At 37.3% G+C, this 24,641-nt stretch overlaps 4 protein-coding genes across 10 annotated transcripts in view; 2 read left to right on the top strand and 2 right to left on the bottom strand.

The window, feature by feature from the left end:
- The window catches only part of LOC106100750 (neuronal acetylcholine receptor subunit alpha-7-like), a 6,811-nt gene extending 4,733 nt beyond the window's left edge, over nucleotides 1–2,078 (top strand). For both annotated transcript variants that reach the window (XM_013279770.1, XM_013279769.1), the window contains exons 10-11: nucleotides 57–159; nucleotides 252–2,078. In XM_013279770.1, coding sequence (XP_013135224.1) covers nucleotides 57–159; nucleotides 252–404 — 256 coding nt within the window. In that variant the 3' untranslated portion in view covers nucleotides 405–2,078. The remainder of the gene's footprint in view (nucleotides 1–56; nucleotides 160–251) is intronic.
- A 1,438-nt stretch (nucleotides 2,079–3,516) lies between these two features.
- On the top strand, nucleotides 3,517–8,043 carry LOC106100810 (acetylcholine receptor subunit beta-like 1). 2 transcript variants are annotated; one of them, XM_013279855.1, is made up of 9 exons: nucleotides 3,517–3,619; nucleotides 4,100–4,236; nucleotides 4,462–4,616; nucleotides 4,796–4,886; nucleotides 5,253–5,600; nucleotides 5,687–5,880; nucleotides 5,984–6,142; nucleotides 6,398–6,638; nucleotides 6,738–8,043. In XM_013279855.1, exons 1-9 carry the CDS (start codon nucleotides 3,559–3,561, stop codon nucleotides 6,900–6,902), a joined length of 1,551 nt encoding a protein of 516 aa, XP_013135309.1. In that variant the 5' UTR covers nucleotides 3,517–3,558; the 3' UTR covers nucleotides 6,903–8,043. The 2 variants fall into 2 exon arrangements, with proteins under 2 accessions (XP_013135309.1, XP_013135308.1); XM_013279854.1 differs by having other exon boundaries at nucleotides 6,377–6,638.
- Nucleotides 8,044–8,898: 855 nt separating this feature from the next.
- On the bottom strand, nucleotides 8,899–22,920 carry LOC106100556 (DNA-directed RNA polymerase II subunit rpb1-like). Of its 3 annotated transcripts, XM_013279429.1 has the most exons (8): nucleotides 22,814–22,831; nucleotides 15,786–15,918; nucleotides 15,192–15,461; nucleotides 14,807–15,113; nucleotides 14,299–14,590; nucleotides 10,659–14,086; nucleotides 10,359–10,550; nucleotides 8,899–10,278 (listed from the first exon to the last, which is right to left on the bottom strand). In XM_013279429.1, exons 2-8 carry the CDS (start codon nucleotides 15,864–15,866, stop codon nucleotides 9,134–9,136), a joined length of 5,715 nt encoding a protein of 1,904 aa, XP_013134883.1. In that variant the 5' UTR covers nucleotides 15,867–15,918; nucleotides 22,814–22,831; the 3' UTR covers nucleotides 8,899–9,133. The 3 variants fall into 3 exon arrangements, with proteins under 3 accessions (XP_013134883.1, XP_013134884.1, XP_013134885.1); XM_013279430.1 differs by lacking the exons at nucleotides 15,192–15,461; nucleotides 15,786–15,918 and adding an exon at nucleotides 21,459–21,728 and having other exon boundaries at nucleotides 22,814–22,920; XM_013279431.1 differs by lacking the exons at nucleotides 15,192–15,461; nucleotides 15,786–15,918; nucleotides 22,814–22,831 and adding exons at nucleotides 21,459–21,728; nucleotides 21,824–21,925.
- On the bottom strand, nucleotides 16,411–21,452 carry LOC106100557 (DNA-directed RNA polymerase II subunit rpb1-like). 3 transcript variants are annotated; one of them, XM_013279433.1, is made up of 4 exons: nucleotides 21,070–21,452; nucleotides 20,594–20,885; nucleotides 17,084–20,499; nucleotides 16,411–16,954 (listed from the first exon to the last, which is right to left on the bottom strand). In XM_013279433.1, exons 1-4 carry the CDS (start codon nucleotides 21,347–21,349, stop codon nucleotides 16,827–16,829), a joined length of 4,116 nt encoding a protein of 1,371 aa, XP_013134887.1. In that variant the 5' UTR covers nucleotides 21,350–21,452; the 3' UTR covers nucleotides 16,411–16,826. The 3 variants fall into 3 exon arrangements, with proteins under 3 accessions (XP_013134887.1, XP_013134888.1, XP_013134889.1); XM_013279434.1 differs by lacking the exon at nucleotides 21,070–21,452 and adding an exon at nucleotides 20,979–21,062; XM_013279435.1 differs by lacking the exon at nucleotides 21,070–21,452 and having other exon boundaries at nucleotides 20,590–20,682.
- Nucleotides 22,921–24,641: the final 1,721 nt, after the last annotated feature.

Here is a 24,641-nt window from a genome sequence, read left to right as displayed (position 1 = left end):
CCCTGTAGGATAGAATGCAGGTTACACAGATAGCTCTAGGGTCTCGTCTATTGCAGGGGTGGCGAAGAGAATGGCGCAGGTCTTGCGGCACACAGCTGCTTCGGTGTCGACTACGAACTCTCGCTGATTCTTAAAGAGATCCGAGTCATCACAGATCAAGTATAAAATTTATTCTTACTTCTTTTAAAAAGGTATGTTATAATATTAGGTATATTATGGTCTATTTTTAACTCAAAAAAATGTTGTTGTAGATGCGCAAAGATGACGAAGACGCGGACATATCGCGGGACTGGAAGTTTGCCGCCATGGTCGTGGACAGACTGTGCCTTATTATCTTTACCCTGTTCACAATCATCGCCACGCTCGCCGTGCTGCTGTCCGCGCCACACATCATGGTGTCGTAGCGAGCCGCCCACCTGCGACTGCGCGCGCGTAACGTTCTGTGATACCGTAATACGTGTTAAGTTGTGATGTGCGATGGGGCGCGGTCGCAGACGCCACGACCTCCAAGCAGACGTCGCCCGCCTCCGCGACCGCGCCACCCTATAGTTATAAGTTACCGCTGACTGCCATCCCTATGCGCTCAATCGACTACTGCCTACCCTACTGATGTCCTTAAATTTTTAAACAAACATGAGCGTAGATCCGAAAGTAAATGAGCATGCAAAGTGTTGTTCTAAAGATATCCCAAACACAAGTTATACCGAGAGCCAGCAATCCTACGATGAGTGGTTCCGAGTAGACGTTCGGTTCCCGAGTGAATATAAAATAGTATAAAGAGGCAGTAAAGTCCCAGGCGCTTGTAGAACTCCACGCTAGAATAGTCGCCGCGCCGAGTCGAACGACCGCAGCAGCACTTTTGTCTGCGGCCGGTTCATCAATATGAGCACAAAAAACGTCTTCCTTCTTACCGTTGAACGACCTGTTGAATTTAAAATTTAAAACTTTGTTAAATCTTTCTTGAATTCGTAAATTTGTATGTACAGTTTAGGATTCGTTTCCGGGCAGTGATGTGAGGGCCCGTGTTTTCTTCTCGTTCGATTCCGTGAATCGTGGTCGTAATCCTTAAGTTTATTTTCGGATATATTTGTGTCCGTAGTTAGTATAGAGGTTTACAAACAATGTTAATTCAATTGGTACAGGTTGTGATACGCCTCGTTGTAAACGGGTCGATATTGTTATAAAATGGTCAAATATCCAGGCTAATAGCTTAATAAAACGTTCGTTAAAACTTGTAGTTAAACAAAGTATTATTTTATTAAAATCATACCCGGGTCTTTCGGAACGACTTATACAAATAAATACATTACATGGTGATATCTCGTTTGTACCGACTTCTTTCATATTGCTGATATAATGTTAGCGTTTACGGAATTTCTCCTCTATCGAAACTTGATTGATTATATTATAATACTTTTTGATATAAGGATTTGGACATGTATTCAGTTTTTCTTTACATTCATCGCCATGTTTTGTTGATCATCATTATTGCTGTCCTCGATGTATATTTTAACAACCGATCAATATTATTCTTATTACATTTCATCACTAACTAACCGCTCATATAATCCTTTCCATATACCTAAATCTATATCATGATACATCTTTACTTTAGTTCATCCAAAACCTTGAAGTGAATAATTTTATTGTTGTTGAAAACATTGTTAGCCTCTTAAGAATAAAACGCAAGCAATAGCTAGGAACTGCGTGGATATAAACTGACAAATGTACCTACGCATCTCCTGCGAAGCGTTTTGTTCTTTCGAGGCCGTGCTATTAAATAGTCGTAGGCGTTCCTTTTGGAAGTTGCGGGGAGCGTCTATGATTCTTGGCCCGGTGTTTTCTGTTATCCCGATTTTTATTGTTGTTATACATTGAGTTGTCAACCTATAAAACGGTTGTGTGACTTATCGGACGGTAAACTAAGCGAATGTAGATCGCAAAGGATACAACTATCTACTATTGGATAGTGAAATTTGCTTTGTTACCGTCTAAGTTAGGACGAATCGTTCGTCCTCATAATTTGTTCAATTGTTAGGGTTAATACTCTGAATTGCACTTTGTTTAATAAATATAAACGAATGAAAATTGTTTTGTTTAATTTGGAGCCCGCCGCATGGTAACGCCGCATATATTTTCAATATTGAAGGTGACCTATATTCCCAGGGAGACGGTTATACGCAGTCAGCCTGGCTGAAGACAATCGATGCTATCCCGAGGGATAGCCTGCACATGCGCGCTACGAACTCGACACAATCAAAACATTGTTTAGTTAAAATGTATCCCGAGTACTGCGCGAAGCATTCCACCCCATCGTTTTACACAACGATGGTATCCAATATTAAATTTCGTAGTTGTCCTATATTATATGATTAAATAATCTGTAATTTAATTAACAACGCCTTTTTGACTTGAGAGAAATAATGGTCTTCATTAATTTAACTTTTTCCTTTTAATAAAATATATGATAGTCACTCTACCGTTAAACGAGACTCAGAAAGTCAAAAATCTATCGACTGTAAGTATATAATGGACTAATCCATAGCAAATGACGATAATTTACATTTGCCCTATATAAATCAGAATTAAAGTCAGAGCTTCTTCGAAAGAATATATTTATTTAATAATAGTAAATGGAATTAAATTACATGACAATCACTGATTAATCCGAATAAATACGTATTTCTAACCTGCCAAATTCACGTCCACTTTCCATAGTTTTCTCTCAAGTCCTCCGCCACTCATCAAATGAAACGCGGAACTATTTCGCACCTGTATTGTGCGTAGTCGTGGTGCTGGCAGTCGCACGGACCAAGCCTGCGACAGTTAATTCTGTTGCAGACTTTTAATTAATAATCATAATCTTATCTTACTAATATTGTAAATGCAAAAGTTAAGATTGTGTGTTTGTTAGAGTTTGTAGCCTAAACTGCCCAATGGATCTCAGTGAAATGACATAGATGTAGAGAATTGTCTGAAAGAACGCACAGCCTACTTAGCTTTCTTATTTTTAATTACATGTAGACGGGGTCGCAGACGAAAGCTAGTAATTGGTAAAACTTATGGCAGACATCTTGAGATGAACCAGAGTTGGACCTATCATAAAAATTGGCTTCTTGTTTTACATAAATGTTTTGCAAATATGACATTAACAAATAAAACCCAAGTAATTCGAAATTATAATATTTAAATTTAATAATTAAAAGTAGTTACAGATATAAGTTAACTATTCAAAAAATGTAGGTATAAATCGTCTCTTTATTTGTATCATTTTATGTAAATGTAGTAAAAGGATACTTTGATAGCATTGCTTGAATCTTAAAAAATGCTTAAAAATGCTAAACAAGAAAGTAAAACGAGAATAAAACCACACTATTATTTTGTTTTCTCGAATACGTTACTTAGAAAAATACTATCTTTTCAATGAAACGAAACAGTTGAAATTTTCTGAATTACAATATTCTTCATTCCAAAATTTTAAGTGCGCCCCTGCAGTTTGTCAGCGCCCGTGGGAAGGCGGGACGCGGCGAGTGCGTCAGTGCGCGCCGCTAAGCCGCCATGAGGGCCGGCTCGCGCGGGCCCTTGCTGGTTACAGCCCTGCTCGCCATACTGTATTCAGGTAAAAAACGATATTTAAAACCTTAGCTTAGATTTCTACCACCCAATTGGCTTTAATGTTAAAAGTGCCATTACAATTAAATTAAATTTAAACATTTATAAAACAAACGTACTTCTCCTACCGACTTATACATTTTTATTAAATATATTTGAAATAAGTAAAGCTTAATATGTCAAATTTTATAGTCCATCACTTTAACAAGGTCCAATATTGTAACAGCCTTCTGAAGTGTAAAATTCTATATGAATATCGTGGAGATTTTATCTCGCTTGCTCTTATTGATCTGTCCCGAACAGCATCAGATCAATCTCGATGTATAACATCTCGATAACGCCTATACGTTAGTTGGCAATTTTCTCATAGCAAATGAAAGATTCGAGATTTTTTTTGTTAAGAACAGACATTTTAAAGAAATATATAGATATTAATGATTAAATAAACATTTTAATTGATGTTTAGTAAGTGTATTTCTTCTGGCAGGATGGTGTTCCGAAGACGAAGAGCGTTTGGTGAGAGATCTATTCCGTGGCTACAACAAACTCATCCGCCCAGTGCAAAATATGACACAGAAAGTGGACGTGCGCTTTGGACTGGCATTCGTACAGCTTATCAATGTTGTAAGTACATGTTTGAAATAAAAGTATCTTCTTTTTAATATTATAGTTCTTTAATGTGATAGTACAAACTAAAATAAGTTATTAACCACGACTTGTACGCAAACTTAAAGGTTAAATAACATCGGTAATTTTGTACTTTTGACATCTAATTAAAGGATAAGAAGAAAAATGGAGGTTATAGAGATGAGTAAAGAAGTATTGCATTTTTATTATAATCGATTCCAGAACGAGAAAAATCAAATCATGAAATCGAACGTGTGGCTGCGACTGGTGTGGATGGACTACCAACTGATGTGGGACGAGGCCGACTACGGCGGCATTGGCGTCCTGCGTCTGCCACCGGACAAAGTGTGGAAACCGGATATCGTGTTATTCAACAAGTAAGATATTGGCAACAATATACTGCCGATGAGCAGTCTTTATATATTCTCGGTTCCAGGAAGTCAGTAGTCACTAAAGCATATGAAATTTTTCTTTGGATTAAACTTCTGAAATCTTCCGGATCTGAGACACGCATGTCTTTATTGTATGTAATCATGTTGAAATAATTTGTTAACAGCGCTGATGGTAACTACGAAGTGCGGTACAAATCTAACGTTCTTATTTATCCGAACGGGGAGGTCCTCTGGGTGCCACCGGCTATTTATCAGGTACTTACATTCATAAAACAAGGTTAATAACAAATAAGTATTAAAGAGTCCTCCTTTTTAAATCTAAAGTTTAGGATAAATTTGAGTTTTTTACCATAAGAGAGCGCGCACACTTGAAACGACACTAAGGCACAGCTCTTTAGTCTCGCTTTGAATTTCTATGAGCTTATACGAAGGTGCGCACACTACTAGACTTTTAGTTGTTCAACTAGTTGATTGGGCAGCAAAACAATCGACAATCGCATAACAGTTGTGCTATAGTTTAATCAAAGATGTGCGCCCGCACTAAAGTTTCTTTCCCCGTCAACAATGTAGGTTAAATGGACTTGTACTTTGTTTATATAAAAAATTAACTTATCTTTCCAGAGTTCGTGCACTATCGACGTAACCTACTTTCCCTTTGATCAACAAACGTGCATTATGAAGTTCGGCTCGTGGACTTTCAATGGCGACCAAGTTTCGCTAGCGCTCTACAATAACAAGAACTTTGTCGACTTGTCCGACTACTGGAAGTCAGGGACGTGGGACATTATAGAAGTACCAGCGTACCTAAACATTTACGAAGGCAACCATCCTACTGAGACCGATATTACTTTTTACATCATAATACGAAGAAAGACTTTATTCTATACCGTTAACTTGATCTTGCCAACCGTACTTATATCGTTCCTATGTGTTTTAGTTTTTTACCTACCAGCTGAGGCTGGGGAAAAGGTAATAATTGAAAATTCACTAGAAATTTAATGTTATTGTTTATGTTGGTCTAATGAAATGTTTAATTTAAAATACATTTGTTACAGGTTACATTGGGTATTAGCATTTTACTGTCACTGGTCGTGTTTTTACTGCTCGTGTCAAAAATCCTGCCGCCAACGTCGCTCGTGCTGCCGCTCATCGCTAAATACTTGCTGTTCACATTCATCATGAACACTGTCAGTATCCTCGTTACAGTTATCATCATAAACTGGAACTTCCGAGGACCTAGGACGCACAGGTTTCATTTTCAAAATATTCTTTGAAAAGCAATAACTAACCAGTTCATAAGAAAACTGGAACATATTTGCTTTGTTAATATGTACAATATATGTATTTAACAGGATGCCTCTTTGGATACGAAGCGTATTCCTACACTACTTGCCTACTGCGCTGCTCATGCGTCGCCCGCGTAAGACTCGACTCCGGTGGATGATGGAGATGCCGGGCATGGGCGCGCCGCCGCACGCCGCCGCGCCGCACGACCTACCCAAACATATTAGGTAATGCATTTTAAGTCATATTAATAATTCTACAACGTGTCTATAATATGGAAGGTTGGGGGAAATAGCAAATTCTAATGGCTTAAATTATTCCGTCTCGTTAATTTCGAATGTTGTTAATGTTGTGTGTGAAAATTTATTGCTCGATTTATTTTCGTACTTTGGTAATCAGTCAAATTTCGTGGTTTTAGTTTCTTGCATTTATAAAATGAACTTAGGAAACTAATTCGACAGCGCAATTGGATCGAAACAAAGCAAAATGGAGGCGATGGAGTTGTCTGATCTTCATCATCCGAACTGCAAGATAAACCGCGCGGCGGGCGGCGGGGAGGTGGGCGCGCTCGGCGGACTCGGCGCGCTGGGCGGCCTCGGCCTCGGCGAGAGGAGAGAGTCGGAGAGCTCCGACTCCTTACTGCTGTCACCTGAAGCGGCCAAAGCAACTGAGGCAGTTGAATTTATAGCAGAACATCTGCGGAACGAGGATCTGTACATTCAGGTAAGGATTTTCCTATTATTTAATTTAGCAAAAACTTATTCGGTTTATAATTGATCATTTGCAAATGAATTGATATTAAGATATATGTACATATTTCAGACACGCGAAGATTGGAAGTACGTGGCAATGGTGATCGACAGACTACAGCTGTACATTTTCTTCATAGTGACAACAGCGGGCACGATAGGAATCCTAATGGACGCTCCGCACATATTTGAATACGTCGATCAAGATCGTATCATTGAAATATATAGAGGAAAATAAACATCAACTAAAATATTAGACCTAGTAATACATGAAAAAATAAAACATCGTATTTAGGCTTCCAACTTTTACACTTAGATATAAAATTATTTATAGCGGCGGTCGGCAGCGCATCTGTAGTTCCTCTGGTGTTGCGGATGTCCACGGGCGTCGTTGACCACCTCTGTGTGCCCGCCGCTCGTTTGCCCCCTTCTCTTATAAAAAGAAAAAAAAGTCGCAAGCTCTAGAGCTTGAATACTTTTTAACATGTTTTGTTTTAACGTTACTGTTATACCCTTTTTATTTATTTTCTAGACTAGCCGTTTCTACTTGATACGTGAAGTCGATGCCCTTTGTGGTATTCGATTCTCTCCATAAATAATAGTTATTTCTTGTAACATGGACTTGATATCGTGATTTTAAACAATAAATTCATAATACAATGGCGACGTTATAAGAAATGTTTACTTGGACAACGTCTAAGAACCCAGTTTAATTTATGTGTGGTCCAATAGTGTTTTATTTGGAACATTTTTACCGGAATAACAATTTAAGTAATTAGGTAAATCATTCAGTATTATCTTAGTTTGTATGTTACACGTATTGTAGTATTTAATAATTATTAACATAAATAATAGAAAATAAAATGGCTGTGTTCGGAGTTTACAAAAGCAGATTAGTTAATTACCTATAAATGTTTAATGTAAGTCGATTAAGCACTTTTTAAATACATAAAACGGCTTAGTAGGTAAAGTGTAAATACTAAATACTTTATTGGCTATAACTGTTGTTAAATTTATTTATAGGTAATTTATTGCGACAAATATACAATTGTTTTATGTCATATTCAGTAATCAGACAGTATTTTTTTTTTAATTTATGTAAATTTATTTTTAAAATGTTAGTTCATATCATATGTCGTTCACAGTATACGAAGTCACCTAATTTAAATAGCAGATAGCTAACAGAAAGCATTGTTTTTATTTGTTTGTAATCTGTACATTAAAACTATAGGATTTCCTTGTTTAAACCAAGCACAAGTTATTAAATTTTTTTTGAGATTAGAAGTCAGAAAAATCTTCCAACAAGATCTTCCGAGATAATAAAATTGTGTTATAAAACATGTACGGTAGTTTCTACTTGGAACTGTATTTCTTAACTAATAAATAAAATATGTACAAAACGTCTTATTATTTAAAAAAACAACCGAGTATAGTAATAAAACATGCTTCATCTCAATATAAATTACTTCGAATTAAACTACTCATTTGCTGTATGTATGCATGCACGGTATACTGGAAATCATCATCATCGTCACCAGCTCACCATAAGTCCCGAGGTCCCGAGGTCACGAGTCACCGAGGGGCTCGGAGCCTACCCTAATATGAGGTGACTAGGCCATAGTCAACCACGCTGGCCCAGTGCGGGTTGGTTGACTTCTCACATATCTTCGAATTTCTTCGCCGATATGTGCTGGTTGCATCACGATGTTTTCCTTCACCGTAAGAACGTCGGGTAAATTATGTACATATGGAAATTCGAAAAATCGAAAATCACATTGATACATGGCGGTGGGATTCGAACCCAAGACCTGTAGATTACAAGTCAAGTGCTTAAACCACTGAGCCACCGACGCTCAAACTGGAAATAAAATACTGGAAATAAAACCTCCATATTTGGGTTTTCAGTTTTTATTTATGTCAATCCAATTTTAATTACATTAATGTTTGCTTAACAAACTTCTAATTAAAACTTACTAACTTATAGTTTTCGATAATGCAACATAAAGATATCGTACATAATAGTGATAAATTACTGGCGTAACTTTATAATATTGGTTATTAAATAATAAAATTGCATTCAGAAAACCGTATCTACTGTAATGTTTTTTCTTTGCACTATTTGTATAAAAAATTCTTACTACTACAATAATATTTGCACAATTTTTCACTTCTTGCTATTATTTTGCCATAAAGGTGTTAGGCTAAATCATTATCATAATAAATCAAATAAGTGGTACTAGTAAACAATTTTATTATAGAAATGTCGATTAATTTAAATAGTAATTTTAACCCAAAAATTATAAACCAAACTACATTCATTAAAAGTTAATCCTTACTTTAAAGTAACTTATGAAACTAAAAATAATATTTTTGGTGACCTCTATGGTCCATCTCTTAAAATACTGCAGAAGAGATGTTTTCAATATTTTCACTAATTCTATAATAGTTGCAAATTGAATATATGCAAAATTAGTCATCGCCGCCGTCATACGATGGAGAGTTAGGAGAATATGTAGGTGAAGTTGGGGAGTAGGTGGTGGTTCCCCCGCCTGAGGCCGGGGAGTGCACGCGGGAGGTCGGCGAGTAGTTCGGAGACGTCGGAGTGTATGTCGTCGATGTTGGTGAATACTTGGTAGAAGAAGGCGAATAGCCCGGAGAAGATGGCGAGTAATTAGGTGAAGAAGGAGAATAATTAGGCGATGACGGGGAATAAGGTGTACTCGACGGGTGTTGAGGAGACGAATGCGAATACGCCGGGCTGGTTGGTGAATAATGATGACTCGTTGGAGAATACTGTGGGCTTGTTGGTGAATATGTGGGGCTTCCTCCGGCAAGGGACGGTGAAGTCGGCGAATAATTCTGAGATGTCGGCGAGTATTGTGGCGACGACGGTGAGTATTTTGGAGAAGATGGTGAATAAGCTGGAGATGTCGGAGAATATGACGGACTCGATGGAGAATAGGCAGGACAGGTTGGTGTATAATTTGGTGATGATGGTGAATAACTAGGTGAAGTCGGACTGTAAACTGGACTGGTAGGCGAATAGCTTGGAGAAGATGGCGAATATCCCGGCGACGTCGGCGAATACCCTGGGCTTGTCGGTGAGTATGATGGACTTGTTGGTGAATACGACGGACTCGTTGGCGAGTAACTAGGCGAAGTAGGGGAGTAGCTGGGCGAAGTAGGCGAATATGCCGGACTGGTAGGGGAATAACTCGGCGAAGTAGGGGAGTAGCTTGGTGACGTCGGCGAATACGAAGGCGACGTTGGTGAGTAACCTGGAGATGTTGGCGAATAACTTGGAGAAGTCGGAGAGTAAATTGGTGACGTCGGCGAGTAGTGTGGCGAGGTCGGGGAATATGAAGGACTGGTCGGTGAGTAATGCGGAGATGTAGGGTTAGACTGTATAGGAGAAGCTCCTGAGTAAACCGGACTAGTCGGAGAATAAGACGGCGAAGCTCCCGCGGGGGAGGCATAGGGCGATAACGGAGGTCCAGGTGAACCTGGTGAACCCGGCTGCGAAGACCAGGCACTGTAGGCTGGTGAAAGACCAGAAGCATCCGAGGCGCCCGAAGGCGAGAATGACGGTCCACCAGGGGTCATACTACTGCCAACTGTAAAAGAGTAAACCATCATTAGATTTCGTGACATTTTTAAAAAAATACAACTCTCGGTAAATAAAAACTATATTTACCTTGACCCGGTGACCATACACTACTGCCATAACCTGGTGTGTTCTGAGTAGACCATGGTGTCATTAACGGTGTCATAGACGGTGTTCCAACTCCAAAGTACATTCCTGCACCAACACCCATGCCTACTCCAAGACCTCCCATTTCCATTCCATGTTTACACTTCTCTGCATCAAGTAGTAGATCAAAACACCCTAAAAAAATTGCTGATTTAGTCTAATTATCTTAAACGCTAATTATATTATGGAAAAACACCAAAACAAAGATGCCAATAACATTTATGACAATGTAGAAAGTCTCACCTGTCCCCATTCTCGGCAACTGTCCCATGATTATATTTTCTGATACACCCCTCATTGGATCCACTTCAGCATGACTGGCTGCGTCTAGTAAAACGTCTACTGTTTCTTCAAATGAACATCTCATTAAGGCTCCAGTGTCTTGTCTGTTAATACCATGACGGGTGATAGCCATGAGATGACCCTTTGCTGTCATCACGTCACAAAGCAAAGCAAGATGGCGATAGTTTACGTATAGGCCGTAGAACTGCAACACGGCATTCATTTCCTTTTCTACTGACTTTCTCACAGCCTCAATGCCAAGCACTTGGAATATTTCACAAATGTCGTTAGAGAATGTTCGTATCGGATCTACGTCTCTTTCGGAAAGGACTTTCATGAGTGAAGTACCATCAGTTTCCAGTAACCATTCAGCAATTGCCTTAAATTCGCCTTGTTCTGTGATAATGATTCGTTTTTTGGCTTCAGTCTGAGGTAAATGCATGTATACTTTGGCTATCGCTTCTATGCCTTGTAGTGTCATGTCAGACAACATATTGGCCTCAATACAACGTAGGAACATATCATCTTCCATTTTGTCCACAGTCTCTTCATCGTTATCTTGGAATTTACTCTCTTCATTATTCATAATTCTTATCCGCAATACAAGTTTCTCAGCATTATCGTCGTTAAATATACAGTTCAAATCATCTCCGAATCCAGCATTAATTTTTTCTGCAATCTGTTCCATAGTCAATTTCTTATCCGTCATCCTCTTGCGATCCAATTCAATACGCAATAGCCAAGGCGAAATCTTAGTGGGATCGAAGTCAGGCATCTCATAGTAAACATTAACAAATTCTTGATCTTCAGCAATAACAGTGTTCTGTGGATCTGGATCATAGTAGATTGCTGTATTTGCTGTGACCTTTCGTAAAGTCGTGTGCTCTAATCTGCAAAGCACATTCTTGGCTTTTTCAGCGTCTCGGGCGGCACCTCCTGTCAAAAATACGGTTAGAGATGGCGCTTTTGGCTTCTTTGATATGTTGATGATTTCCTTCAATCGCGGTACACCAAGGGTTACGTTTTTGGATGATACACCAGCAAAGTGGAAAGTGTTCAGTGTCATCTGAGTGGCAGGTTCACCAAGTGACTGTGCAGCTAAAGCTCCGACCATTTCTCCTGGATTTACTTGAGCTTGCTGGAACCGAGTTTCAATTTCTCCAATTAGCCATTCAAAGGCTTCACTAGACAAACGGTATTCTTCCGATACAAATTTTGTGCACAGTGTTGATCTCACCAAACATTGAAATAGAAGTGTCGCATTTTCATTAGCCTGCTTAGATAAGCGATCTTCCCCTGCTACAATAACACATTTCTTCAACAAGTCTTTTACTCCTTGTATGACCTTAATAGGACTTAAATCGGTTGGCATTCTTTTGTTAATATGGAAAATCTTCTGCACATTCCAAATCATTCTCTTGAAATTACACGGAAGTACAACTTTTGATTCACCGCTAGGGAAGATTTGTCTCAATATTTCTCTGTCCTTTGATAATTGCTCCCATTCACTTTCAAGATCGGATATTACATATCCAGACTCAGTCAACTCTTTTATAATATCTTCATTGAAAATTCGTTTAAGGTATCTCTCGTTAGATGGATCAAATTTGAATTTCTTTTCAAAGGCTTTGTTAGACAGTTTTACTGTAGGTAGATTTTGGAATTCTACAGTTTCTCCAGCCAGTCCGTCCTCGCCATAACGTAACTGAATCAATTGTCCGACAGAGTTACGGACAGTTCCGTCGTAATGTACCATTACGGACTCCATAGCCTTTATCAAACGACGTTGAATATATCCAGTTTCAGCAGTTTTTACAGCTGTATCAATAAGACCTTCTCGACCACCCATAGCGTGAAAATAAAACTCCGACGGCGTCAAGCCGGCAAGATAAGAATTTTCTACAAACCCTCTAGATTCAGGACCATAATCGTCTTTAATAAAATGTGGCAATGTACGCTTTCGAAAACCAAATGGTATACGTTTACCCTCTACGTTTTGCTGACCTACACAAGCAATAACTTGAGATATGTTAATATTTGAACCTTTAGAGCCCGCGACTACCATGGCCTTAAGGTTGTTGTACTCTGTAAGTGACTTCTTAGCGGAACCACCAGTCTTGTCACGAGCGTCGTTTAGAATACGATTTACTTGATTCTCAAAGGTCTGTCTCAAAGTGTTACCTGGAGTTGGCTCCAGTTCCATATTGTGTGCTTTTTGTATAACTTCTATGACATCATCTTTGGCCTTTACAATTGCTCGCTGAATTTCCTGGTATGTCTGTGGATCAGCAATAGTGTCACCAATACCAATGGAATGGCCTTCCAGTAACAGCCAATTATTGATAACTGTCTGAATATTACCATAAAAACGGCCCGCAGTTTCATGACCTAACTCCAACATGCAAATGTGAAGCAAGGAACCTGCTGAAGCACCCAAAGATTTCTTACATAGGATACCCATAAGCAATTCTCCATGCTCTACAACAACTTTTGTATCTCCCGGTGATATCCATTTGTATGGTCCATCATCTTCTTCATCGGGATGGGTTGAGTGTGTTCTAATCATATTTACATTTCCCGGAATGATTAAAGTAAATATCTGTTTACCAGTCCACAATGGTTGTGGTTTCAGAATACAAGGCTGTGGGATCTTACCATCCCATGTAGGCAAAAACATAAGCAGATTCATGACTTGCTCTTTAGTAAGAAACACATCTCTTTTTGTCATTTTTCTGACAGCAGTTAAAGTATCTTGTACAATACCCATAACAGGTTTATTGGCTTGCGGTGTAATAATTTGCCGAGGTGTAATATGAATATTTTCAACTTCTGCACGAGTTTCCATAGACTGTGGGACATGTAAATTCATTTCATCTCCATCAAAATCAGCATTGTAAGGAGATGTACAACTCAAATTCATACGGAATGTTGACCAAGGCAGAACTTTCACCCTGTGACCCATCATACTCATCTTGTGGAGGGTAGGCTGCCGGTTGAATATAACCAAATCATCATCTCTTAGATGTCTCTCAACCTTGTATCCATACTGCAGATGAAGATCTGATGGTTTAGGATGGAATCGAAGATCGATTCTTTCTCCATTGTCGCGTACGATATATTTAGCCCCGGGATATTGAGCATTTCCTCTTCTGACCAACTCTTGCATTCTGTCAATATTAAATGGGGTGACAAGCTCTGGAAATGTTAAATTTTGTGCAATTGACCTTGGTACTCCTACTTGGTCAATACGTAAATTTGGATCGGGTGTAATTACAGTACGAGCGGAGAAGTCTACACGTTTTCCCATAAGGTTTCCTCTAATTCTCCCTTCTTTTCCCTTCAGCCGGGCTTTGATTGCTTTCAAAGGTTTTCCTGATTTCTGCATTGCTCTGAAATAATAAAAAAGTAGTGTCACATTTTGAAAAAAAATAAAATCATCACAAAGATTATACAAATTATAGCCTGACTAGGAAAAAAAAATTATATGAAGAGACCTACATTTATGTAAAATGTTTAACAGAATTATATCATATAGATTTATTACACTATCCTTGTGAGGCTACACCTAATAACACATAATTATGAACTTAGTTTTACTAACTTAGGCATGCCCGGCATATCATTGTCAACAAATGTGGCTACATGAAATTGTAACAGTCTTATATTTTCAGCCAGGACATGAGCGGCAGCTCCCAACTGTTCATTTCTCATCAATTCATTATTGGCCTTGATAATGTCAGCAAGTTTATGAGTTAAGTCATCTTGATTTTTTGCAGCTCCAAACATGACAACAGCTGGTCTCACTGACAATGGTGGCACAGGCAAAACTGTCACAATCATCCAGTCTGGTCTGGCAAATTTGGGATCCATCCCCAAAATAAATGATTCCTCATCTAAAAATTAAGATCTATTTAAAAACTAACACAAAGTTAATACATAATAAACATAAATCTACTCAATATGACTTCTTATATCAAATAAATAAATCTACAACTTTATCAAAATGAATAATGTTATTTACCTCATACTACTTGACCTCAACATAGTTTTGGCTCTATTGTTGTTAATATTTTTATTTGTTATAAACAAAAATTAATTGCTCTTTGTACCTGTTATGTGTTTAAGTATCTCCCACACTCTCTCTGCCGTTATTATTATTTTCTTCTCTTGTGTATCTTCATTTGCATGTTTCCATTCAGCAGTTAGATCTAAACCTTGACGTCTGATAGAGGGTTGATAGTGACCACAACCACCATGCCCAGACCCTCTTTTACCTTCTTCCCCTTCTTTACCAATATCCATATCCTCACCACCTTCACAAATATTTTTACCTTTGCAAAGGTCATACACATATGTCAATCTTTTACGTGGTTGTCCCTTTGATTTCATAACTACTTCTTTTATCTTTGGATTTGTCTTAAAAATAGAATTGTAAGGTTACAACCTAAGTTTTTTATTACAATATTAATATGAAACATATTAAATTATAGTTACCGGGCTAACAAGCAGCTTGGAACAGTAGAAGCAAACACATCTCAATATTTTTATTGTCTTTGTAATGAAACCAATGTGAAATACTGGTTTAGCTAAATCGATATGGCCGAAGTGGCCAGGACATTCGGTCATATTTCCTGCGCAAGTTTGGCACCTCGCGTTTCTGTCAATCACCCCTTGTCGTGGATCCATAAGCCCGCCAAGTTTCGGCCTTCCGCCTTCCATGGTTTCAGGAAAGCGAATGCCCCCTTCAGTGACGGACATACGTCGCTAAAATTTAATCAAGTGTAACAAAACTTTGTTAAGTGTTATCTCATTGACGTCGTTGTTTCGGTTAAACATTGGGTAACAAATTTCTTACATGACAAATTTAATAACAATAGCAGTTTATTGTAAATTTACGCTTATTTTCGGTAATAAGTTAGAAAGCGAAATCCTTGAATAAGGAAAATTTATATCACATTTACGAAAGTCGTGATCAAGTCGACAACCTAGGAACAACATCAGAATCATGGCTAACACATGCTTTCAAACACAGAATCTTATACTTTACTTTGTAAATTTTAGTTTATACAGTAATTAAAGAATACTTACGATTTCATCTGGTGATAATATACCAAATTGTACTCTTTTAACTTGGCGCAAAGGCGCCTTTGAATCGTTCGTGGTGGCCATTTTGAGGACAAGAGCGACATGTCACTGCACGAAGTGAAGACCAGTGTTGCTACTGAAATTTGGAAGAACTTGAGAAATGGAGTTGTTGTTAATTTATCAATGTTGCCGCTACTATAAAATGAATTACACAAAAAGTTCATAAATCATCCATAACATAAAAAAAAGTATCGGTTTCCTATTGAGCCGAATGAACTGTTGACCAATCACCAAAACATTTTTAAATAAATAAATAAATTAATTAATTTTTAATCCTTGTCAACACTATAATAATGAACAAAAAAAAATAATTTAGGATCCGAAAAAAATCACCACACATCAAGAGGAGGATATAAAAGATGTTATAGGGTATTTATTTTCTAATTTATGCGGTTTTATTACATAACCTATATTATAAAAAAAAAAAAACTATTTTAATTTGCACTCAAAAATACATATTTTTTTAAGATATAGGAGGATAACAGTGGTAGTCTAAAAGGAGAATTATCAAAATTAGGTAAAAAAAATGCATATAAATCTCTATATGAGATATTAAATACATATATTGTTACATTTTAGCTGGCTTCATAGTCGTTGCATTGACAACGTGATCTGGATTCTGAGTTAAAAGTCGCATATTCAAATTGTAGTAATTAGAAAAAAAGAAAACCTTTTTTATGGTAACTTATATTTCAAAAAACAAATCGGCGAGGTCCTTGAGTAGTGTGGCGAGGTTGGGGAAGATGCAAGACTCGCCGGTGAGTAATGTGGAGAAGTGGGATTAGATTGTATAATCTCCGTAATAAATCTCCGGAGTAAACCCGAGTAGTCGAAATAGCTTCTACGGGGAGACCTAGGATGACAACGAAGGCTCATAATGGCTAGGCACTGACTGATGGGCAACCATGCTGGTGCATTATTAAAATTCTTGACCCAGTTATTGCAAAAACACCCAGCTGTCTTCTGAAGTGACTATGGAGTATTCTATGGTGTCCTAGACGATGTCCCATTGCCAAAGTACATACTTGTACCCAGCCCCGTGCCTACCCAAGGAGCGCCCAAAAATGTTTGTTGGTTACACTTTTCGGCATCAGGTAGCAAATCAAAACACCCTGAAAAATAGTTCATGTTTAATTTAATTTTCTAAATCTAAGATATTCCAGTTCAGTTCTACTAATCCAGGTAAGCTTGTTCGCTACCTTACGGTTTAAAAGAAAAAAACATAATGTAGAGGATCTCACCTGTTCCTATTCTCGGTAACTGTCCCATGATTATATTTTCTGATACTCCTCTCAATGGATCCACTTCAGCATGACTGGCTGCGTCTAGTAAAACGTCCACTGTTTCTTCGAATGTACATCTCATTAAGGCTCCAGTGTCTTGTCTATTAATACCGTGACGGGTGATAGCCATGAGATGACCCTTTGCTGTCATCACGTCACAAAGCAAAGCGAGATGACGATAGTTTACGTATAGGCCGTAGAACTGCAACACGGCACTTATCTCTTTTTCTATTGATTTCCGAACAGCCTCAATGCCAAGCACTTGGAATATTTCACAAATGTCGTTAGAAAATGTTCGTATCGGATCTACGTCTCTCTCGGAAAGGACTTTCATGAGTGAAGTACCATCAGTTTCCAGTAACCATTCAGCAATTGCCTTAAGTTCGCCTTGTTCTGTGATTATCATTCGTTTTTTGGCTTCAGTCTGAGGTAAATGCATGTATACTTTGGCTATCGCTTCTACGCCTTGTAGTGTCATGTCAGACAACATATTGGCCTCAATACAATGTAGGAACATATCATCTTCCATTTTGTCCACAGTCTCTTCATCGTTATCTTGGAATTTACTCTCTTCATTATTCATAGTTCTTATTCGCAGTACAAGTTTTTCAGCATTATCGTCGTTAAATATACAGTTCAAATCATCTCCGAATCCAGCATTAATTTTTTCTGCGATCTCTTCCATAGTCAATTTCTTATCCTTCATCCTCTTGCGATCCAATTCAATACGCAATAGCCAAGGCGAGATCTTGGTGGGATCAAAGTCAGGCATCTCATAGTAAACATTAATAAATTCTTGATCTTCGGCAATAACAGTGTTCTGTGGATCTGGATCATAGTAGATTGCTGTATTTGCTGTGACCTTTCGTAAAGTTGTGTGTTCTAATCTGCACAGCACATTCTTAGCTTTTTCAGCGTCTCGGGCCGCACCTTCTGTCAAAAATACGGTTAGAGATGGCGCTTTTGGTTTCTTTGATATATTGATGATTTCCTTTAGTCGCGGTACACCATGGGATATGTTTTTGGATGATACACCACCAAAATGGAAAGTGTTGAATGTCATTTGAGTGACAGGCTCACCAAGTGACTGTGCAGCTAAAGCTCCGACCATTTCTCCTGGGTTTACTTGTGCTTGCTGGAACCGAATTTCAATGTCTCCAATTAGCCATTCGAAGGCTTCACTAGACAAACGATATTCTTCCGAAACAAATTTCGTGCACAGTGTTGATCTCACCAAACATTGGAATAGAAGCGTAGCATTTTCATTAGCCTGCTTAGATAAGCGATCTTCCCCTGCTACAATAACACATTTCTTCAACAAATCTTTCACTCCTTGTATGACCTTTGTAGGACTTAAGTCTGTTGGCATTCTTTTGTTAATATGGAAAATCTTCTGTACATTCCAAATCATTCTCTGGATATTACAAGGAAGTACAACCTTCGATTCACTGCTAGGGAAGATTTGTCTCAATATTTCTCTGTCTTTTGATAACTGCTCCCATTCGCTTTCAAGTTCCGATATTACGTGCCCGGACTCAGTTAACTCTTTTATAATATCTTTATTGAAAATTCGTTTCAGGTGTCTCTCATTAGCAGGATCAAATTTGAATTTCTTTTCAAATGCTTTGTTGGACAGTTTTAAAGTAGGTAAATTCTGGAATTCCACAGTCTCACCAGCGAAACCATCCTCGCCATAGACTAACTGAATTAATTGCCCGGCACAGTTACGAACGGTTCCATCATAATGTACCATGACAGATTCCAATGCTTTCATCAAACGACGTTGAATATATCCGATCTCGGCAATTTTAACCGATTTATCAATAAGTCCTTCACGACGACTCATAGCATGAAAATAGAACTCAGATGGCGTCAAACCGGCTAGATATGAATTTTCTACAAAGCCTCTTGATTCAGGACCGTAATCGTATTTAATAAAGTGTGGCAATGTTCGCTTCCGAAAGCCAAATGGTATACGTTTACCTTCTACGTTTTGTTGCCCCACGCAAGCAATAATTTGAGATATGTTAACATTTGAACCTTTAGAACCGGCGACTACCATAGCCTTGAGGTTGTTGTACTCTGTTAAGGAGTTTTTAGTTAATTCACCAGCTTTATCACTAGCGTCGTTGAGAATACGACTTACTTGAATTTCGAAAGTTTTACCCGGAGTTGGGTCCAGTTCCATATTATGAGCTTGTTGTATAACTTCTATGACATCATGTTTGGCCTTTACAATGGCACGATGAATTTCCTGGTATGTTTGTGAATCAGCAATAATGTCACCAATACCGAAAGAATGGCCTTCCAGTAATAACCAACTATTTATTACCGACTGAATATTGTCATAAAAGCGGCCAGCTGTTTTATGGCCTAATTCCAACATACAAATGTGAAGCAAGGAACCTGCTAAAGCACCCAAAGTTTTCTTACATAGGATACCCATAAGCAATTCTCCGTGCTCTACAACAACTTTTGTATCTCCCGGTGATATCCATTTGTATGGTCCATCATCTTCTTCATCGGGATGGGTTGAGTGTGTTCTAATCATATTCACATTTCCCGGAATGATTAAAGTAAATATCTGTTTACCAGTCCACAGTGGTTGTGGTTTCAGAATACAAGGCTGTGGGATCTTACCATCCCATGTAGGCAAAAACATAAGCAGATTCATGATTTGCTCTTTAGTAAGAAACACATCTCTTTTTGTCATTTTTCTGACAGCAGTTAAAGTATCTTGTACAATACCCATAACAGGTTTATTGGCTTGCGGTGTAATAATTTGCCGAGGTGTAATATGAATATTTTCAACTTCTGCACGAGTTTCCATAGACTGTGGGACATGTAAATTCATTTCATCTCCATCAAAATCAGCATTGTAAGGAGATGTACAACTCAAATTCATACGGAATGTTGACCAAGGCAGAACTTTCACCCTGTGACCCATCATACTCATCTTGTGGAGGGTAGGCTGCCGGTTGAATACAACCAAATCATCATCTCTTAAATGTCTCTCAACCTTGTATCCATACTGCAGATGAAGATCTGATGGTTTAGGATGGAGTCGAAGATCGATACTTTCTCCATTGTTTCGTAAGATATATTTAGCCCCAGGATATTCGGCATTTCCTCGTTGAACTAACTCCTGCATCATTTCAATATTAAATGGAGTGACAAACTCTGGGAATGTTAAATTTTGCGCAATTGACCTTGGTACTCCTACTTGGCTAATGCTTAGATTTGGATCAGGTGTAATTACGGTACGAGCTGAGAAATTTACACTTTTTCCCATAAGGTTTCCTCTAATTCTCCCTTCTTTTCCCTTCAGCCGGTCTTTGATCGTTTTTAGAGGTTTTCCTGTTTTCTGTGTTGCTCTGAAATATATATTAAATACATGTGGTTATATAGATCTTTTGAAAATCAAGTAATCTCATTGAAATAAAAGTAGTGTTGATAAGACGTACTAACTCGGGCATGCCTGGCAAATTATTGTCTACAAATGTAGCTACATGAAATTGTAGCAGTCTTATATTTTCAGCAAGAATATGACCCGGAACTTCCAACCGTTGATTCCTCTTCAATTCATTATTGGCCTTGATAATGTCAGCAAGTTTATGAGTTAAATCATCTTGAATTTTTGCAGCTCCAAACATGACCACAGCTGGTCTCACTGACAATGGTGGCACAGGCAAAACTGTCACAATCATCCAGTCCGGTCTTGCAAATTTGGGATCCATGCCCAAAATAAATGATTCCTCATCTAAAACAATCGAAAACACACACAAAAAAATTCAAAATGTTTTATAAAATAGTTAAGGCACTTTATTTTACCGGAATAAATTAAGGTACTCACTTCTAGCACTCATACCACCAATATGAGGTGAAGCCTCAAATTTGTTTTGTGTTTTTTTTTTTTGTTTACAGAAATTCATAGATATTTGTACCTGTTATGTGTTTAAGTATTTCCCACGCTCTCTCTGCTGTTATTATTGTTATTTTTTCTCGGGTATCTTCATTTGCGCGTTTCCATTCAGCTGTTATATTAAAACCTTGACGTTTGATAGAGGGTTGGTAGTGGCCACAACCACCATGTCCAGACCCTCTTTTAGCTTCTTCCCCTTCTTTACAAATATCCATATCCTCACCACCCTCACAAATATATTTACCTTTGCAAAGGTTATACACATATGTCAATCTTTTACGTGGTTGTCCCTTTGATTTCATTACTACTTCTTTTATCTTTGGATTGGTCTTAAAAATAAAATAGTATGGTCACAAGGTAAGGTTAATTTTACAAAATAATATGCAAAATATAAAACAACCCTCATTTTACCGGACTAATAAGCAGCTTAGAGCAGTAAAAGCAAACACATCTCAAGATTTTTATGGTCTTAGTCATGAAACCAACGTGAAATACTGGTTTAGCTAAATTGATATGGCCGAAGTGGCCAGGACATTCTGTCATATTTCCTGCGCAAGTTTGGCACCTCGCGTTTCTGTCAATCACCCCTTGTCGTGGATCCATAAGACCGCCAAGTTTTGGCCTTCCGCCTTCCATGGTCTCAGGGAAGCGAATTCCCTCTTCAGTGACCGATATTCGACGCTAAAATTCAATTAAGTAATAGTATAAATATTAGAATTAAACAATTTTCACTCAAGCCGTTTTTATGTATTTACGTAGTACAACACAAATTTTACCTCTTTACAACATTAATATAGAATGAATAGCTTTCGCCCGCGACTCTGGTCCCGTGGAATTTAAAATAAACATTAATGAGTAGCCTATTTGTTATTTCAGACTATCCTTTACTTCTATGCCAAATTTCATCGAGATCCGTTTAGCCGTTCAAGCTACAAACTCTTACATCCATCCATCTAAACATTCACATTTATAATATTAGTAAGATAATATTAGTAAGTGCGTTTTTGCTCAAAGTGGACAATAAATATACCAATTGTCGTATCTTGTCACCCTTCCGCAAATGTTCATTGCGACCGTCAGCACCAAGATAACTACAATCAGTAATCAGTAGGTACAATATATTATGGCATGTAGTCAGTCAGTCCTGCATACGTATGAGGTCATTGGCTTTGCTGCAATGTGCTAGGAGCGAGGAGCGATATGGCATATGGCTCACAGGAAAATCGTAAAAAAAACTGGTTAACTATAGTTAATCCAAATGAGACAAAGATATCTTGTATATTCAAAGATTTACATTTATTTATAAATAACACGATTTTTCTTTCCCCTACAGATGATTTTCTTATACTTATTTTCCATATTAATCGTGATTTTTACATTCAGCAAATAAATTAGTTTTTTTTTAATCAAAAAAATATGCCAGGAAAGGCGTCATTGGGCTACAGCCTGTTACCATAGATGATACCTATCTATGGCTATAAGTTTTTTTTTCTCACTTCCTTCCGGATTTACGATAACGACGTCTATTTCGAGAAATTTGAACTAGGCAGTAGGGTTACCACTAGTCAGTCCGTCGCTAGTGTTGACTAGTGGATGTCGTCGAGTTTGTTAGGATTGTAATTGTAATACCCTGACTATAATATAAAAGAAAAAGAAGGAAAAAACCAACAAAATACTGCAAACATAGGTTTTTCCAAATTTAAACTTAGAATTTTGTACTTTATATCGAAAATATCAGTCAATACAAATATTTGAAGAAAACTTACAATTTCATCTGGCGATAATATCCCAAATTGCACACTTTTAACTTGGCGCAAAAGCGCTTTTGAATCATTCAGAGTGGCCATTTTGATAAGCCTGACTAGGGATGTGCGTCTGCGATTTGTTCAGTGGATCGATACAATAATCCACGCGATCTTTATATCGATTTTTATATATTATATTTTATATGGTACATCGGAAGGAAAATACCATTTTTTTTAATTTGTTTAAAATTAATTAAACTTGCACTGGAAATGTTTAATTTTACCACTAATACACACGGTATGGTATGGCGTCATACATTTTATTTGACAGAGAAGACTGCAGGCTATTCCAAAGTCCTTTAAAACGTATAGAACAACACAAAAAATCCTTCATATTTAACAATACTTAATATTAACAAGATAAAAATATATATATAAAACGTATTCAATCAATTGAATAGACCAACTACAATAAAGCACTTTATCGACCACGAGCATCCCTAACTTTTAAAACAAAAGCAATCTTTTTATGTCGAGAGGTCTACATCTGTATGTGTCCTGCATATTATAGTTTGATAACATTGACACTTGGGCGCTAGTGAGCTATTGTAAGTTAGATTAATTCATGCCTACCGGGTCAGATAACTTTGTCTGTATACGTTATTGTATTGCTTGTTCTGGTCGACTCAATAAAATTAAAGCAAACAGTAACTAATTGATAGGAATTTGGTTTAGCCAGCACACAAAAATGATTAAATAAATAAAGATTGTTATTTATTCTCATATAAACTAATATCAATACAACGGTGTATAAAAACAAGATATTATTTTTATACTATTCTAGACATGTTCTTTTTCTCTACATTCGAACAACTCAAACTAAATTAACATATGTCATTATTTAAATACAGCCAGTCTTACACTGCAAAACATCAAATAGGTTTCATTTACAACACTAATTGTGCAGACATTTCTATATCTGCCTATATTTGCAAATGCGGGGAGGGCAGTGCAGATGACCTTGACCATCATAACACTGTGATAATATACATAACTACTCTTTTATCTCGCGGAAAAACGCCAAATGCATTTATAACAATTTATTTGGTAAGAAATGAATATTCACTAAAAGCCCTATCTCACCATGACGCCAAAGCACCGCCGCTTTTAATAAAACAACTTTAATCATAAAGCTCATTTTAATATTATAAAACATAATATGAAGTAACATTTCATAAAACTATTTATAAATTTTGTCTTTATTTTTATAGAATAATAATTTATGTAAAATAAATTATACAATATCTAAACCAATTGCTAAAATGTCGTTAAATACTGATGCAGGTTGCCATGGAACATTGTCAGGTAAAAACATTGTTTCACATTAAACACGTTAATTATTAGATGGACTGGACTAGACATTGTAAACTTGAAAGTGTAGGATGGAATAGCTAATAACTATACAAATTGAAGTAAATCCCTCTATAATACCTGTATCAAAAATAATACAATAAATTGATGAAAATAAATAGCAATTGATTGTTTATTGATTTTTACATAAAAAAACGTTCCATTTTTTTAAATGTCCTGATTTAAACTAGATTAAACATTAAAATTAATTTTGTTTACAAATATTAATCACAACATCAGCAACATGCCTATTGGCAAAATTTGAGGAAATTACATAATTACTAAGCAGTACTATACTCACTACATTGAGTATTTTATCTAATAAAAATAAACATAATTCTACTAATAACTATTAAACTCAATACAAAAAAGCTACAAAAATGCATATCACTAGCTAATAACAATCCTACCAAATGGGTATGTTAGTAATTTCGAGATA

Source organism: Papilio polytes, unplaced genomic scaffold (assembly GCF_000836215.1).
Source record: "Papilio polytes unplaced genomic scaffold, Ppol_1.0 DF824047.1, whole genome shotgun sequence".
In the NCBI taxonomy this organism is placed as follows: domain Eukaryota; kingdom Metazoa; phylum Arthropoda; class Insecta; order Lepidoptera; family Papilionidae; genus Papilio; species Papilio polytes.
Note: the sequence above shows the minus strand (reverse complement) of the source record. Positions and strands in the feature narration are given on the sequence as shown.